The sequence below is a fragment of the Gobius niger genome, assembly GCF_951799975.1.
Source record: "Gobius niger genome assembly, chromosome: 12".
Taxonomy (NCBI): domain Eukaryota; kingdom Metazoa; phylum Chordata; class Actinopteri; order Gobiiformes; family Gobiidae; genus Gobius; species Gobius niger.
The window spans coordinates 23821628-23840161 of NC_136863.1; the positions used below are offsets into that span (position 1 = coordinate 23821628).

The 18534-nt window shown below is 41.3% G+C and overlaps 2 protein-coding genes across 2 annotated transcripts; both read right to left on the bottom strand.

Moving 5' to 3' along the window:
- Positions 1-2088: 2088 nt before the first annotated feature.
- Positions 2089-5837, bottom strand: lmod2a (leiomodin 2 (cardiac) a; the record flags this gene model as incomplete). Its single annotated transcript, XM_079568381.1, has 5 exons — positions 2089-2110; positions 3573-3673; positions 3768-4055; positions 4341-5198; positions 5568-5837. The coding sequence occupies 5 exons, from the start codon at positions 5835-5837 to the stop codon at positions 2089-2091; spliced, it is 1539 nt and encodes a 512-aa protein (XP_079424507.1).
- A 4999-nt stretch (positions 5838-10836) lies between these two features.
- Positions 10837-16667, bottom strand: LOC306971943 (ankyrin repeat and SOCS box protein 15-like; the record flags this gene model as incomplete). The annotated part of the gene is made up of 11 exons (XM_079568382.1): positions 10837-11108; positions 11186-11339; positions 11719-12256; positions 12559-12730; positions 12881-13126; positions 13282-13440; positions 14470-14601; positions 14681-14742; positions 14820-14919; positions 16542-16597; positions 16642-16667. The coding sequence occupies 11 exons, from the start codon at positions 16665-16667 to the stop codon at positions 10951-10953; spliced, it is 1803 nt and encodes a 600-aa protein (XP_079424508.1). The 3' UTR covers positions 10837-10950.
- Positions 16668-18534: the final 1867 nt, after the last annotated feature.

The window sequence follows — 18534 nt, forward strand, 5'->3', positions numbered from 1 at the left end:
CGTTATGCCTGCTGGAACTGACACATGATTTCTAAAATGGTTCAACTCTAAAACTGGTTTAAACTATAGCCTTTAAACATGCTTTTTATTTATTTTAAAATGCTCAACTTTGCTGTAACTATACCCAAACAACCACCAATTGTCCTACGCCGATCAGACTATTGCAATATAAAACTATGGCATTTTATTCTTGTTCATTGTTACCTTTATGTTACTTCATCCTGTTACAGCTGTGCTCCGGTCAGTATTTCACAATATAATAGGTAATATATGACAGAATACTATAGAAATGAAACTGCTTCTACTCTGCTCCTGTCTTTAATTTAACAAACTGTACAATATTATGCAACGTGTCTGTAAACGCCTCCACATGGAGAAAAAAAAAAAGCAAATAATAATGAACCCAAAGTATGCGAGCAGCTTGACGATGCCTGTGAGAAACCTTTTAACTGTTCGTCTTAAAAATGCGTTTTTACCGTCCTCCAGCTTGAGATCTGATGCTGCGTCAAAGCCGCTATAACTGACATTGAACCTGTGAATGGGGCGGGAGGGTGGGGCCAGATTACTAAATTGTATACTTAAATAAATGTTAATATTTACAAAGATGTTATGTTGTCTGTTTTTCTTCCATGATCTTCCAAGGCGGCATGGCGTGTATGAAGAAATAATCATTTCATAATCCCTAGACATTTAGGTGGTCATTTATTGATAACACTTCATTCGTACAAAGCAGTGAATTCAACCCAAAAAATGTACATCCAAACAGCAAAATAAATCTTTGCTTGTATAGGTGGAACAACAAATAAAAATAAGATTTTAAACACAGTAAACAACGTGAAAGCTTTTTCTTCAGAGTTTGGATATTTCAGGTCTGTGACAAATCCACCTGAAATGACAATAATTTAACACAATTAACCATAATCTAACACTTTTACAGAAAAAAAATGCCTCTTCAAACACTTAAATTGGCAACAATCACCAAGGGACTTTTAATTAGAGAACGGCATTCAGCTCCCAACATTACAAACAGTGCTGATTGTTTGACTAATAACAGTAATTTGTTCATTTTCCGTCTGCCTTGTCTTATCATTCTCTGCGAAGAAGTCGCTCTATTTTTACCGTGATGAGGACCAGAGGAATCTACAGTGTGACAGCTCCTGTCATCTGTCCATGTCAGCCCTCTACAGAGGCCCATGATGGGTTTGGAGGGAACAATTATGTCTGGTGTTTTGACCGCTTCATGATGGAAAACAAAGAAGCATTTTAATGGAGACGTACAATATAGATTGTTTTATATATATCAATGTATGAATTTCTCAAAGATTAGTATTTCAGAAGTTTATTTGCTGCTTCCTAAAGAGCTCAACACTCTTTACTTGGTTCTGGAAGGAAAATTAAATTTTCCCTATGACTTTCTTTTTTTTAAATAAGAGTCTAAAACGGAAACTAATCAGCTTTGTGGTAATGACCACATAAACACACAATTTTAATAACTTTTATCCATTATAAATCAAAAAGCGTTTTGCTTGTTCCCAGTAATGAGAATTTTCTTTCATTTAAAATCATTAGCTATGCCTATGGTCAGTAATTACCCCAAAGCTGATTAGTCCCCCTTGTGCCTTTAGTCTATGCTTTAACCTCTTGATATGTGAATTTTGTATTTGAACCCTTCGTAGTTCTTAAGGTGGATGTGTCTCGTGTTCATTGCTACCTGTCTGGCTTCTCAACCAACCACTATAAGCTACAAATGCACCTTCTATCTTGCATTCCATCATCCTGAAATTTGACCAGTGTGCCACAACCCTCCTCCCGCCCGACTGCAGCAGCGCCTCCATCAGTTCTTCACTACAACCAGGGTTTTCTGACTATTAACTCTATTGTGGGTGAAGGCACGCACATCCACAGTTCTAAATAAGTGTGCAGGATCAAAAAATGGAAAGTGTAACAGAAACAAATAAATAAAAGATCCGCACAACTTCGTCGCTCCAAAGCTTATTTTAATGCTCACCAGACAGTGACGTTTCGGGCCTTAGCCCTTCTTCAGACAATAAAAAATGTAGCTCTTACACACCTGTATATATACATAGCTTAATTGTAGGGGTCATGTGTCCTTGTCACATGACACATGTCACATGATAGGAGTTTCACAAAAAAGACATGACATACAATGTTGCCACGCACAGGGAACCAAACTAAACAGGTTCCTGTGCAGGACAGTAGAGACAGATGAGTGTAGGCTTACTTTAAACATGGCGAGTGACAACCACAGGATATTTGTAAAAAACATGTATACACCAGTGAATGTGCAAAATGTTACAAAATATACATATCATATTTACATATATACATATATATTTACATTGACTAGTATTTACATCAGAGTTACCCCGGGGTAGATAGAAGCTGAACATGAACACTGTTATACCTTGTAAGAACGAAAAAAAAAAAAAAAAAAAAAAAAAAAAAAAAAAAAATACCTTACAAGGTATAACAGTGTTCATGTTCAGCTTCTATCTACCCCGGGGTAACTCTGATGTAAATACTAGTCAATGTAAATATATATGTATATATGTAAATATGATATGTATATTTTGTAACATTTTGCACATTCACTGGTGTATACATGTTTTTTACAAATATCCTGTGGTTGTCACTCGCCATGTTTAAAGTAAGCCTACACTCATCTGTCTCTACTGTCCTGCACAGGAACCTGTTTAGTTTGGTTCCCTGTGCGTGGCAACATTGTATGTCATGTCTTTTTTGTGAAACTCCTATCATGTGACATGTGTCATGTGACAAGGACACATGACCCCTACAATTAAGCTATGTATATATACAGGTGTGTAAGAGCTACATTTTTTATTGTCTGAAGAAGGGCTAAGGCCCGAAACGTCACTGTCTGGTGAGCATTAAAATAAGCTTTGGAGCGACGAAGTTGTGCGGATCTTTTATTTATTTGTTTCTATTAACTCTATTGTGCCATAACTTGCTCCTAATTTGTCAATTCGTATCATATGGTAACATTCACTTCACAGCCTGACATACGGCATTCTTAGTGCAAACATTTTTGTTGTAAAATATAAATATACCTAACCCTAGTCCTAAATGTAACCTTAAAGTTGACCATATCCTTATCCTTCATAGCAGACCGTCCCTCCTGAGCAAACCCTATCTAGACTCTCACTAATCATTGCGTTCATCACATGATACGAATTGACAAATTGGGAGCAAGTTACGGCACAATAGTGCAAACAAACTAAAAGCTGACCCCGGCTAAATATCCACTTATTTGACCAAACTAATCGAACATGCTTTTTAGCATTGCTACCTGCAACGGTCTAGCCACCAAGGTTGATCAAATATCACCCATAGAGTAGATAGACTCATTGGTCTGTCTACCCATTCGCTTGACTTGTCTTCGCAGCTCCCTCATTTTTGGGTCTGCTGTAGGGTCTTCCAGATTAAAATGCTAAAAAGACTGAATATTGAAATAGTCCAATTAGGTCTCATAGGTCTTCTAAGAATGATGGTACTTTCGTTCTTATATACAGACCTTAGAGTTAGTTTCGTACCTGGCGGTTTTGGCTACAACTGTGGCCTTCCCTTCCTCAGAGGTAGTCACGAAGGCCACAGTTGTAGCCGAAACCGTCAGGTACGAAACTAACACCAAGGTCTGGATATTGAAGTATACAGAGTTTCATGAGTGGTCGCATGCAGCCAATAATGGCTTTAATTGATGAACTCTAAAGGCATACAGTAAATCTTACCCTTTTCAGTGAAAACATGCTGGTTCCTCTAATGGCCGCCATCAGGTCATCTCTCCCAGACCTCTGTGGAGGAGGCAGTTCGGCCACTTCATCTCGAGGTTTTACCGATGACTTTAGAGAGTTCCTCAGTTCCTTCAAAATATCCACACCCTCCTTTTCGTTGGCACCGTTTTTTTGTTTCTTCGTCTTGAGGTTCTTGGTCTGAGTTCTATTGTACACTTCTTGTTGCCTGACCATTTCCGCAATCTTTCTTGTCGGTACTTCCTGGTTTTGAGAAGTCGTGCCGTTTTTTGCCAGTACTTCCTGCTTTTGAGAAGTCGTGCTGTTTTTTGCCAGTACTTCCTTCTTTTCAGAAGTTGTGCTGTTTTTTGCCAGTACTTCCTGCTTTTGAGAAGTCATGCTGTTTTTTGCCAGTACTTCCTTCTTTTCAGAAGTTGTGCCGTTTTTTGCCAGTACTTCCTGCTTTTGAGAAGTCGTGCTGTTTTTTGCCAGTACTTCCTGCTTTTGAGAAGTCGTGCTGTTTTTTGCCAGTACTTCCTGCTTTTGAGAAGTCGTGCCGTTTTTTGCCAGTACTTCCTGCTTTTGAGAAGTCGTGCTGTTTTTTGACGATTCCATTGTTTTTTGCTTCGTCCTATTTTCCACCACAGGACTTGTAACCTGTGCAGCCATTTCGAGTTCTTTATGTTTCTTTTTTTCTTCCAGTCTCTTTTGCCGTTGTTGATCTTGATTGCGCGTCAGAATGCTTGTTGCCGCCATTCTTGGACCGGGTAGCTCAAACTGGTAGCCTAGCTTTAGCAACGAGGTATTCTCCCTCAGCATCTGTACCAGCTCCATCTCGACTTTTCCACCACAGATGTGCCTTTGGTTGTGAAATCTTAGTTCAATTAATGTCCGATTTTGTTGCAAAGCTCCCAATATGGCTAGGATGCCTTGTCCAGACACAAAGTTGGACTCGATGTTCAAGTTTCGTATCATGCTATTTTCACGTAGCATCTTAGCAATGGCAAAAGCTACTCTGTCATCTGCATGCGTATTGGCCAAACTGAAGAATTGGACATGAGTGTTTGTGCATAGAGCTTCAGTAAAACGCAGTAAGATTTCTTTGGAAATGTCTTCCTTGTTGTTAAGATTGACTTCAATCAACGCGGGGTCATTGTTCAAGATTTGCTCCAGTGCTTGATCAATGACAATTGGGTTTCCGCTTGGCTGGTCTAATTCAGGCTTTTTTGTGTCACTTTTTGGCTGAGCAGTTATTTTACTCTTGACGTTCTTGTTGGTAAATTTGTTGTCATCTTGTGTAAAGCCACTTTGTGCTGGGACCTTCTTGGCCTTTTGCGTAACCCTTTTCTTCTCATAATCTTTGGGGATTGACTTGTTTGTGTTGATCGTCTCTAGCTCCCCCCCGAGGTTGCCCTTATCTTGCGACTCCTTCTGGACACAGTGACAGGATATAAAATTAGGCTCCGCCATGACATTCAGCAGCCTTTGACTTTTAATGAAGCCCTGGCACACAGTCATTAAAGTTGGCATTTCTCTCACATCCTATTTTTAGAGCCTTTCAGTCAACACTGGGAACTGAGGTCTAGGACATTTGCATTACAATTCTTAATCGGGAGATATTACTTAACAGGGGGAAATAACATTGTGTTGAAATGGCTTCTTAGCAGCACCTCTATTGGCAACATAACAAACGCAAAAGTATGGAGAGGTCAGAGAGAGAGAGGTGATCGCACTGTGAAAACTGAACGCTCTGCCACTAAGCCACAGCTGCCCGATGCTTTTACATGTACTGTTCCTCACCTGAGACGGTTTGGCGTCTTCTCTCTCCTCCCGGATAAGTTTCTTATTCTCCTCCTCCCAGTACTTGAGCAGTGCCTCTCGGTTGAAGACGCCGTCTGGTGTTTTGGCGGTCTGGTCTTTTTGCCTCAGTCCGATGGGGACGTTGGTGTCTGGGTCCAGGTCGTCCATCTCCTGCTCCAGCTCTTGGATCTCCTCCAGAGACAGAGAGGCCAGGAGCTCATCCTCATCCACCTCGTCGTACTTTTTCAGCTCACGCCGGTATCCAAACATACTCTGATCTGACAGAGGAGGGGGGGGGGAATAAATGTATGAATAATGCACTTCAGTGCTTTTATTGCAAAGGTTGGCAAGTTTGGTTGGTCGGTCGGTTGGTCGGTCAGTTCGTGGGTCGGTCGGTTGGTCGGTCAGTTCGTAGGTCGGTCGGTCGGATGGTTGGTTGGTTGGTTGGAGTGCAGTGACTCAAACTCGAGCATTGCTTATTGCTTAACTATAGTGTTTCGAATACAAGTCTAAGCAGGGGATCTGTCACAATCTTAAAGGTTGCATTCATGTGACATCACAACATTCTAAAAAGCCTGTAATAAATTTGGCCATGGAGGCAACTGAAAATTCCATGGTGGTAACTGTTGAACTGCAAATATGTTTCCTTTCTTTTTGGCTAAAATCTTTGGCCTTACTGGGAGAATCTACTGTATGAAACAAAAACAGTTTCAAAGTTCATCATCTTCTCCAATTATTTTCTAACAAAGGTGTCCAAAAGTGGTGAAAATCTTTAAATTAATGAGCGTGATGTTGGCCATCAGAACAGACTTTCTAGTATAAACATAACGTGGCAGGTTTTTGAATCCAATCACAACCAAATACTGCTGAGGTACAATATTTGCCCATTTTCTTTTTTGGACATTTCTTACAAGAACTGTCTTTCTCCCATACAGTTGTATTGCACCCTACACTCCATTTGAGATTACGACAACATCACAAACTAGAGCGTGAACGCAACCTATCAACACCCACATAATACTAATTTAAAGGAAACAATAAAAAACATGCGCAGATAGCAAAGGTTGGTTAATATTGCACCACATACTGTGTGCTGAATGCTGTGCCAACCTTAAAACGCAAGATTAACTCCCAGCTTCGTCCACTCCTACATTTCTGTCCACTCTCTCCACCCTTTTACTTTTAAGATTTTAGTCAAAAGAAAGGCAACATCTAGTCAAATGCAATCTAAATAATCTAAATGATATGTACTCACCTTTACGTTTGATTTTTTTTAGTAAATGTCCTCCCAGTCCATTAGATTTCTGCCCTTCAGGATGCTGTGGCGTATCACAGGGTCCTACAGTGATCTGCAGCCAGGACACGACCATCTCGGACACAAAGCAATCATGAGGCCCCCCACCCCTCTGGGACAGTCTTTTTTTAGGACACTGGACATCAAGGGTCAACAAGATAATCTTAGGGCTGGTATGCAAGCGCGGTGATTGGCCGGAGCTCATGGACTCTTCACCATCTTGTGCCCACACAGACGAGAAGCTTGCAGCACTACAGGGAGCAATAGGAGCAGAGGGACACACTCTTATGTAATGTGTCAAGAAGGGGTTTAGGAACACTTGTCGTCCTGCGGGATGGTGTGGCTACGTCCAAGTGAGCTGTGAGAAGAAGGACATGGCAGGGGCAATGTTTACAGTAGGCATAACAACACACAAGCTGCGCCTGTATTTACACTTGTAATATTTACAGGCACCGGTCTGTTGGGGTGAAGAAGGAGCTGGGCCATCCGGTGAATCGCTCTGTTTACTGGTTGGCTTATGTTCCTACTCTCATCTGTGGTTGCGAGCTCTGGGTCATGGACAAACTGCAAATCTATTTCCTTTTACATAGCATAGTGTGTAGCTGTGGCACTTCCACACAAGCATTTAACTGCATCAAATTCACAGTTGTATATCTTTAAAGGAACAGGCCATCGTTTTTCCATACTGAGATATGTTCTTACCTGAGCTTAGGCAAGTTGATACGTACCTGTCTGGTCTTTGTGCGCGCCCGTGGTAGAGTGTGGTAGCTTCCAACTTCACCCCCGTTTGGAGCTATAGCAATACATTGCGAGAGGCCAAATGCTAACAACATCTTAAGTCGTTTTGCATGACTGAGAGCACGCACAAAGACCAGACAGGTATGTATCAACTCGTCTAAGCTCAGGTATGAACATATCTCAGTATGTAAAAACGCTGGCCTGTTCCTTTAAACCAGTGGGGAATGAAAAACACTGTTCACACTAAAACATTCTGAAGCAACAGTATGTTATACAGTTAACCTCTTAACCCTTACCTGAACCTAGCACATTTTCTCCAGTTTGGCTTTACCCAAATCTAAAAGCAACAAAATAGCGACGAAAATGTGGATGAAAACGCGACAAAAAAGTGACAGAAAAGACAAAGACACGACAAAAATATGACAAAACGCACTGACAACGCCACTAAAACGGCATGATCACTTTTGAAGGTCCTAGTTTTCTAATGAGGCCTGTAGGCTGAGGATTTTAGATTTGGATAAAGCCGAACTGGAGAAAATGCGCTCAGTTCAGGCTAAGGGTAAGAGGTTAAAGGCTCTGTTACTGATTTTGTCTGTTTGTTTGTTTGTTTTTTGAGGAGGGGGCTGGACTTATGCATGTAACTGTAGCTAATATCCATCTGTTGTCCCACACTCGCACTCTCAAACACACACACATTCATCCTGGCCTGTAAGTCACTATAAAGTTACCAGTGAGGTTTTGATGTTCAGCCTTGACCTCAATATCAAAGGAGTTTGGTTTTAATAAAAGAGAGGATTGAGACAGCCATGCTCTTTAATAAGTTTCCACAATGAGTATCGCAGTCATCTTTTCAGAGATGGGCATTTGTTGTTTGGTCTCCGGGGTAACAGATTGTCACTCAGGCTTTTAACCAGCAGCATCATATCAAGTGTCACATCTGAGTGGAAAGACCAAGAGTGACATAACACGGGCCTCATCCTAATTTCGCTGTAAATTTGACCTCTGAACTGGAATCTTCCCAGATTAGTGGCCAAAGCCTCTACAAATTGTCAAGTTACACAATGAGCACAAACTGGAAAACCAATTACACTTATACAAAGGACCTGTGTTACTTCTACACACAGGTCCTTTGGTTATATTCTGGGAACTTTCCTAATATTAGCGTCAGTTAATCCACATGTTGGGGCCAGTATATTCTAGGTTGCACTTGAGTCTTTATTTAGCTTTGGAGGTGTAATGTCTTTGTTATCGCTTTCCCTGTGACCTGTCAAGTGGTCATTGTTGTGGTGCTTAGGTTTCTGGGCCAAGAGGTTGAATTTAGAGTGTGTGACAGCCGGGAAAACAGGTCACAATTACTACATGTGAATAAATAAAATAAAAATCACAGTCATTATATACCCATATAATAAAATAGTCAAAAAGGTTTTCAAAATAGATGCAATAATACATTTTGCAATATTGATATACAAATTAGGCCTAATAGTGTGCATATTTAGGCACTTAAAGTGGAGCAATAAGCAAGTGTAGTTGAGATTTGTGTTAAAATAGTAATTACTGTGTTTTGATGGTATTTCCCTTGTCTCGTCTGTATTGCTGGAGCTGTTCACAGGAGGAGCAGTCCATCAAATGGCTTTCAGGAGTCTGCCCCGTCCTTTCAAAGTCCTTATGAAGACAGCAGGGTCTGTGCACGGCGTATATGATAGGCCACATGAGGACACGCTGTTCACCTGTTCCTTCTATCCTGGGGCGTCTCCAATGTGCGAGTGTGCACTGTTCCTGCTGCCATTAGCCCTTCTCACTTTGTTTCGTTTTAAAAGAGTATGATCCAAACCTCATAATCTCCAGACACACATTCAGCAGGGCTGGGTCCTGTTTGCTGCAAGTTTTCCATGCTCCTTGAGTCGAACTAGGGCGGATCTTTCAATGCAGTAGCAATGGAGGGCATTAAAGGGACTATACAGAGTTTAAAAATGTTAAAACTAAGTGTTTTCCTCCCCCTACATGTTCCAGCAATGTCCTAATGTGTTAAATGAACCGATACCTATTCACCACAACTGCCTCTAAAATCCTGCACTGTCATTCAAAAAGGTGTTAATTCTGGTCAGAAGTGCCGACATGCACGAGACCTGAAGTGGCAGTAGTGAGTATAAAAATGACCAACTTGAATCTAGTCCCTTTAAGGTTAGTTTTATTTTCCCTGCTCCTACGTATATGGTTCAATATCTGAAGGCAACAGACACAAGGCACAGGCAGTTTTCTTTAAAGCCGGAGAAGATTGGGGCGACAGTGGTGCAGTTGGTAGAGCTGATCATCACATGATTGGAAGCTCTTGGATTTGAATCCCAGCTCTTGATGAGGCACCTTTTGCCTCCAGTGTCTGCGTACATTGGTGTTTGAGTGTGAATGGGTGACTGGTTCCTTGCTGTAAGGCTTTGGGTCTTCCGAAGGTAGAAAAACACTATGTAAGTTGAGATTTACCATTGATTTTTTATCAAATGTTTTGATTAACGTTTTATGAAAATTTATAGCCTAGTTTTAAGTTAAGATGACCAGTTCTACAACACACAGGACACAGCTGGAACATTGTTGTCGTCATTATTTTTTTAATAATTTAACATTATACCAACAGGATCTTAGGAACATAAATATATTATGTGCCTCAATACGAATTTTCATGTATTGGAACCCATATTGCTTTACATAAACCAAGAATAAAGAGCAAAAAAAAAAAATATAGAAAATAGGTTCAATAGATTATTTATTTCGCATTTTATCACATGGAAGAATAAATGTATGGTGCACATTATATAAGGAACCCATCAATTGCACACAACCCATAAATAAAACAGACATTTTCTTTCACGGCTGACTGTCGACAATAAACATGGTGTCACAATTCAGACAAAGAATTGTGTTAAAGAATTAAGAAGACACAGTACAAGAATGGCAACTTCCCTGATATGTTGTGGATTCAAGATGTTTGGCCTTCAAATGAAATGACAGTAACTGTGATACATTTTTGCACCAAGATACAACAACTCCAAGTAAGTAGAAAGAAAATAAATAAAAAATACTTCATTTTATGAACTTTGTAAAGAGCTTTCTGGTCAGTGGAAAAAAATAAACTTACTCTTTACTTATATCTGACTTTTCTTAAAATACGACATTTAAATTAGTATGAAATATAATATATCATTCACAACTGACCTTTATTTATATTGCCCATATTATGCTTTATTTATGTATATGGAAGTGACATTTACACCGCATAGCCCGGCGAGACTATCATTAGACTATTTTTAAAGTGTTTATACATGGGCCCTTCTGTGTTTGCCATTATTTGCTTTCTCTTTATTTTTCACTACAGGTGAATGTTCCATACATGTTGTTTTCCTTAAACAGCAGATAATCTTTGATGCGGTTTGGTGCTTTCAGGGACATGATACTGTTGTAGCTCTGATGTCTCCTGATGGCCACTCTGCACAGATGGGACAGAGGCCTGGGGTTGGCTGGAACAAAACAAAATCACAATATTCAATGTTTCTTGTAAATGTCAAATAATGATGCTTCAATTGTCTCGACTTACATAATGTTTCCTTAATCAGGGGCCATTCCTTCTGCTTTTCTAAAATATTAGTCAGCTTGGTGCAGAGAGAAACTTGCCCGACGTACTCCAGCAGGGTGGCTATGACTCGACCTGCCATGTGCATCTGCCACGAGAGACTGACAAACTCACAGAACTAAAATATAAAATGGACAAAATAAAAAGGCATCAGTAAATTTACAGTTCAACACAGGTTTGTTTTTTAACTTGAATACATGGTGTTAAAAAGCACTGGTCCTAAAGTGGATCCTTGGTGAACCCCACCATTCAATAGAGATAGTAGAATGTAGAATGAAGTGTGCACTCGACTCGCCTGTATTTGAAATGTTTTCTCACGCACAAGCTAGTTTTTTATCAAAGTGCTACAACCGATCCGACTGCCAAGCAATGAGCAGAGACTTGTTTCAATTCTCCAAAGATTATTCTGTCTCATTTTGGCTTTTACACTACATGAGTATAAAATGCAGCTGCCACCAATGAAAAACATGAAAATATGAAGTGAAGCATCTACTCACCGGAGCCTTTTCGTCCTGCTCGCGGCCGTACTCCTCATCGTCTTCCCAGCTGTCTTCATGGGAACAGTCAAAACACTTTGCGGCGTCGAGCCCGTGGTCCAGCAGCAGCTGCATCATCGCTTCATCTTTGATGCAGTAAAGCATCGCAGTGGGAAACACCGTGTCAGTGACCGCGGTAAAGTAGCAGTTCACGTCTGCATTAGCCGCCAGCAGCAGTTTGACGATGGCGTGCCGCCCTGAGCGCACTGCCACCAGGAGACAGCTCAGAGGGTCCAAATTAGGCTGAGCCCCTGACTTTAGCAGCATCTCCGTGCACATCTTGTCACCGTTGGAAACAGCAAAAAACAGAGGGCTTCTTCTCATGTCGCCGTAGATTTCGGAGACGTGAGGAGCTAGCAGGGCGTTGATGTCGAAGCTGCTTTGTAGCAGCAGCTCCAGGCAGTGGGTGTGGCCTCCGTCCGACGCAGAGTGGACTGGACTCTGGCCGGACAATCGCAGAGCTCGCCGAGTGGTGATCGGAATTAATGTGCGCAAGGCTCTGAAGCAGACAAAAAAGATGAATCACTTTAAAGTAGTACAATTGATCTTTCTGTTTGTGTGAACTGTTTGTCTCCGGGAGTTTTTTTTTATTGTTAAAAGGTTTTAGAACTTCACACATTTCTACACTGAAGATCCTTTGTGCAAATGACTTCAAATATAATATCAAGCTGTGGTTCTCAGCTGGTGGGTCGGGACACAAAGGGTTATGGGCTCTTGTCAAACACACAGTTTTGATAGTCTCTCATAGTCCGTATGATGCTTTGTGTTTGTTTCTTTTGCTCACATATTTGTATTACGTACCGATAGTGTCCCTCGTATGCCGCCCGGTGGATCGGCAGCTGGAAACTCAGGTTGTGGATGTTGGGATTGGCCCCATTCTCAAGAAGGATGTTCATGCAGTCAGTATTTCCTGTACCAGTCGCATCGTACAAGACACTGTCGCCGTTTGGTGCCTGGGCATTGACATCGGCACCTTCAAGGGCAGAGAGGAAAGAGTAAATGACAAAGGAATTAACTATAGGAAGCTAGTTTCTCCAATGTGACCTTTTCATTTCATTTTGCACCCCTTCATCCTGAGTAGGTTACGCTAGTTTACATACCTATATTGTTATTTGTTCTGTACCATTTTTAATGAGAATCTCGAGGACCTCTGTGTGGCTGAACTCCGCAGCGACGCCCAGTGGAGTGACTCCATGCTGGTCGGTCTCGGTCACCTTCCCCCCGTTGGACAGCAGCAGCTCCATGATGTGGTCGTGTCCCGTCATGGCAGCTTCGTGCATGGCTGTCCATTTCTTCTGACACACCTGTCCCACTCGAGCCCCTCCGTTTAACAGAGCAGAGACCATTTTACGAGACCCGAATCTGACCGCTGCCCAGGAGCATAAAATGGAACATAAAATGAGTTTCAGTTGCATGGAGTGCTTGAGCAAAGTGTGTGGCAGTTTGAATTACCTCGGGCTGAACAAAAAAGCGAAGCGGATGATCATAACAAACCCTTTTGACCTTTACATATTGCTTTCTCACCTAAGACCAGAGGAGACTCGTTTCGGCTGTTGGTCGTATGAGGGGAGGCTCCATGTTTTAGCAGCATCTTCACATTGTCGACAAAACCAGCCTTCACCGCTGAGGTCAGGAAGGTCTCTCCCTCCAGGGTGCTCTCCTCCAGCGTCAGCCTGCAAGAGGCTAAGAAAAACATGACTGTGTCAACAAAGGGCTTCAGAACGTTTACACACATTTTAATTATTTCTTTTAGGTAGCAGTCTGATATGAACATTTCTTCTCACATTTTTTGGGCTCAGAATCTCACATTTATAGTGCTACAGTTATTCATGGAAACTAGAAGGTTAACAAATGTCATAAGAAACAAGAATTCAGACCCTGTACACCAACTGCAGACCAAGAGCCATTTAATTTCTCTCAGACACAGTAGAGCTGTTTTTGAACATTCATAAAATGAGGACCAAAATCAACTTTTTTGGGCTTTTAACCTTGTTACAATGGTAAATTCTTATCTTAGGGACTGCAGAGGACCGGCTGATTAAGTTCGCTAATAGTGTTGTGCATGTTTTGTTGCTTTGGAAAAATAATAGGCTAATGGCGCGGCTGTATATACAGAGAAGCTTAGGCTGGCATTTCAGATGGTTGTGAGTTGCCTGTAAGTCCTTATGCTCAGTGTGAAGCACGATGTATTTATCTAAACTTCTCCGCAGGCTGTGTCTGAGAGTATGTATGGTATAGTGCTGGATCTTTGGATGAACAAAAGAGCAAAAGGGGAAAAGGCGTGAAGCTTGGTATAGATAGATAGATAGATAGATAGATAGATAGATAGATAGATAGATAGATAGATAGATAGATAGATAGATAGATAGATAGATAGATAGATAGATAGATAGATAGATAGATAGATAGATAGATAGATAGATAGATAGATAGATAGATAGATAGATAGATAGATAGATAGATAGATAGATAGATAGATAGATAGATAGAAACTGTCTTCGTCTGTTTTATGATGCACCAGAATAAGAAATTTCAGCAGAACCGGGCATCTCAATTTTCCCGGGTTGAAAGAGAATAAGTCATATTTCTTAGCATTATATAGGCCCTTTTAACAGTTTCAGTGTCAGACTTCAGCATAACACACAAATACTTTCTGAACCCATGACCATAGTAGCAGATTTGTCCGTAATTTCAATTCCAAGTCTTACCCACCATAAAGCACCGTCTCTAGGATCTCAGGAATGGGCTGGACAGCGGCCCAGTGCAGAGGATACCAGCCACGACTGTCCACCAGGCTGAAAGCTTCTACGTTTTCGCATTGCTCCTGCAGTGCCTCCAAGTCACCTGGAGGAAGAGAATATATGAATTTTAAACGGTCAATTTCATTTTTCACCATAAACAGTCAACAAACATTTGAAATTACGTTTTTTGATGGCATCTACAATGTTCGCATATCCCTCTACAAGGTTTGCATTTTCACAGCTCCTGCAGCAACATATAAACCTTGGTTAAATACGACTTGTTATTACAGATATTACTTGATGTTTTTTATTTTTGCCCACCTGCTGGTTTGATGGTGGGCCTGACACGACTCTTGGATCAACAACTGGACTTCAGGGTCCAGAAGAGCCTCATCGTCACTGTCGTCTGCAGGGTCTACTTCTGTAATATTCACATTTTTGTATCCGTTATTGCTGTGATGTTAGATTGTCTGTAGCTAAGTTTGGTGGGACAAAAAAAACAGTGATTATACTTTCTAGTAGTATCCCAAAAAGGCAAGAATCAGTAAACACGTGTCTCATGATATCAACTCCCTGAAGAATGCCTTTAGGGAGTTGTTGCAATGATGTTCCTGACTGTCTTATTCAGGAACATCATTAGTGCAGTAACACCAGTACATACATACATACATACATACATACATACATTCTTCCATTAGAAGCAACGGTTGGGATTCTCCACCATTTTCAAAGAACATTGTTTTTGCTCAGAACATATTGAACACAATCTGCAAACATGTGGGAAACTATAGTAAAGTATAAAGAGGAAAGTCACATTATTTTCTTAGATTGTGTTGAAATATCATTTTGGTGATGATATTTCTCTCCATTGTGCACTCCAAATTATTTGGAATAATACTAACTGGGTTTTATTTGTAGCACAAGAAGATTTCTTCATTTTTATTACGTCACAGTGGCTCACAGGGTAAAAATAAATCAATAAAAAGGTTGGAGCGCCCTGGCTTATTATAGTTTGCCTTCCTTTATATAGCCACTATCTACAGTGGTTCCCAAAGTGGGGGTCGGGACCCCTCGGGGTCGCAAGGCCTTGATTGGGTGTCTCCAGATGATTTCAAGATGAAATAAAAAGAAAAATGCTACTGTTTTTAGTATATTTTGAGTGTAAAACCACATATAATTTGTGAAATCCATTCAAATACTTAAAGGAACAGGCCACCCTTTTTCCATACTGAGATATGTTCTTACCTGAGCTTAGAGTTGATGTGTACCTGTCTGGTCTTTGTGCGTGCCTTCAGTCACGCAAAACAACCAAAATGTTGTTAGCATTTGGCCTCTCCCAATGTATTCCTATAGCTCCAAACGGGGGTGAAGTTGGAAGCTACCACGCTCTTCCACGGGCACGCACAAAGACCAGACAGGTGCGTATCAACTCGTCTAGGCTCAGGTAAGAACATATCTCAGTATGGAAAAACGGTGGCCCGGACCTTTAAAACAAAGTGTTTAAATATTATATATAAATATTAAATATTATAGATAACTTGATAATAAAATGTATTTTTCTGCCCTAAAATAGCATAAGACACAATTACTTTATACAATGTGGGTCCCAAGTTGTTAACGTGCCATTTTGGGGGGTCCAAGCCAAAAAACGTTTAGGAACCCGTGACCTACAAGAATACAGTAAATAGCATTTGGAGTCAATGCCGCTGCTCACCAACAGGGGGCTCTTCTTGGCCTACTTAAAGGCTATAGAAGGCCTACATCAACTCCACTTTAGTCAGAGCACATGTTGCCATGCTTTAGTATTTGTTGCACATTTTGCTGATCGATATGAGCACATTAGAGCTCGTAATGAAACTTGTTTATATCTGACCGACTGTTGCGATATAAGGCAACGTGCATGCTCCAGCTGCCATTAGAAATAGCCATATCCACTTCCAAAACTTTCTTGCAATTGATAAAGTCCGAGTAAACCAACACGGCCATGCGTGGTCCGGGATGCAATAGCACAGCAAGACTCGAAGCTCGAAGACAAACTCTCACCTTGTTCTAAATCCGTCATTATTGAAGTCAGGGGACGCAGAGGCAGCCGGCGCGCGCTGTTTGGATCATGTCTCCCCCCACCCCACCCTACCCCTCTCACTTCACTCGCGCTCCCGTCAGCCCCATTGGCTATTTATAGGCCTCACCTGTTCCAGTGTATTTAACATGCTGCCCGCCTCTCTGCATCTAATGGGCCGAAACTTCCCCAGAGCACATTTTCCCTTCACTAATGACAAACAGTAATGATCGGCGCTCTTGTATGAATATTTATGGAACAGTAGCTTATATGATTCATCTGATACAGCCCCGTGCGTCAGCGTGCGTCGCGGAGGGATCCGTATACGCGCGGGAGCTGATTGATGCAAGCGGCTGTAAACATGCGGAGAGACGTGATTGACAGTTTTTTATGATCATAATAATAGGTTTAAGTTAATACACAACCCTTTGATATTCTGCATTGACATCATCTGTTTTCAGAAACTGACTATGATCAGGTCGACAGAAAAACAGATGGAAAATGGTGACACTTATTGCCTTTCTAAAAGCAGACACTGAGTGGGAAAAGACTTTTGAGTGCACTTAATTACAGGCCTAAAGCAGGGGGTAGGGAACGTCAGGCCCAGGGGTCAAATCCGGCCCTCCAGCATAGAGCCTCTGGCCCCCTGGATGATTTTGAGAAGTATTGTAACTAAGTAAGTGCTTGATTTGTCTTTGTACAACCATACAACTAAATAGTGTACAGGCGTTAGTCCTGAGCCGCTGTGACTGAGCCGCGCTGCCGCTGTGAGTCAATCTGACCAGCATGTTTTTGGAAGTTGGGGAAACCAGAGTACTGGCCTCAGTCTCCTCTGATCCTCTGAAACAGTGCACCACCTCTCGGGTTAGTCCGTTTCAGAGCGTGGTGTCCTGCACTGGTCAGCTCCTCCTCCTTCCTCTTCCTCCAGTGCAGCTTCCGCCGTTTCACAACAGTCTTTCACCATCTTTTGGGAAGAGTGCAGCAGTTCATCTGTTTTATTCTCCAGTGAACCTCCATTAGCCAGAACAATTATAGAAGGCATGTGTGGCTTGCCCGAATACCTCCTTGTTTGTCTCTTTTTTGTTTCCTGTAGTGCCTCTTGTGACGCCTCCACTGTGCTGCAGGTGTGGGGGGCTCTTGGTGCCTCTTCAGTGCTTCAGAAGAAGAAATTTGTAGGTCACAAATGTCTTCTCATAAGCTAGCTGTTTGTTTACTTTTAAAAATCTGCTTTCTTCAGAACCATTATGGACTCTGCAGTAAAAATACCCACCGAACCCCACAAAAACATGGCAAAGACGTATAGAAGTATCCAGTAAAACAATGTGGAGCACAAAAACTACAAATGCAGTTTGCAGAAAAGGGAAAAAAAAAACAAAAAAAACACAGCTGAGCCAAGAGAGAGGGAGGTTGCTGCTTTTTTATGCATTGCCATGATAACATGATATTGCACAAATCCTTATGGACCCCATTAATGGACCCCAGGAAGAGTCTTGGCTTTGGTAAAGACTAATGGGGATCCTTAGATGAAGAGAAAACACCCCATCTGGTCATATCTGGTACAATGCTGGCAGTTTTGCCGATGTTGAAAATTGGCCCTCCACTAATCAAACTTGCCTACCTCTGCCCTAAAGTATTTATTTTTAATCAATCTTGAGCTAGGCTTGTTGATTGCGTTAAGTGACAGCATTTTCCCTGAAATTTGTAAAACGTATGCGACTAAATGCGTTTGAGCCGCAACAAACAGTTAAAAATGGATGCGATCGCTCTTTGAGTCTTCATAAATACAAAAAACAGGCATAGAGCCTAAAAAGTGAGATTTCCACGTTTTCAGTAATAATCACTCTGAAAGAAAATAGTGTGTGAAAATAGTGTTTTTATTGTTCATACATCTTATAGATTGTTACGTTCATAAAGTATTTACAAGGTAGTGTAGAGTATAGAATGAACAGTGGCCCAATAGATGGGACTAACTCATTT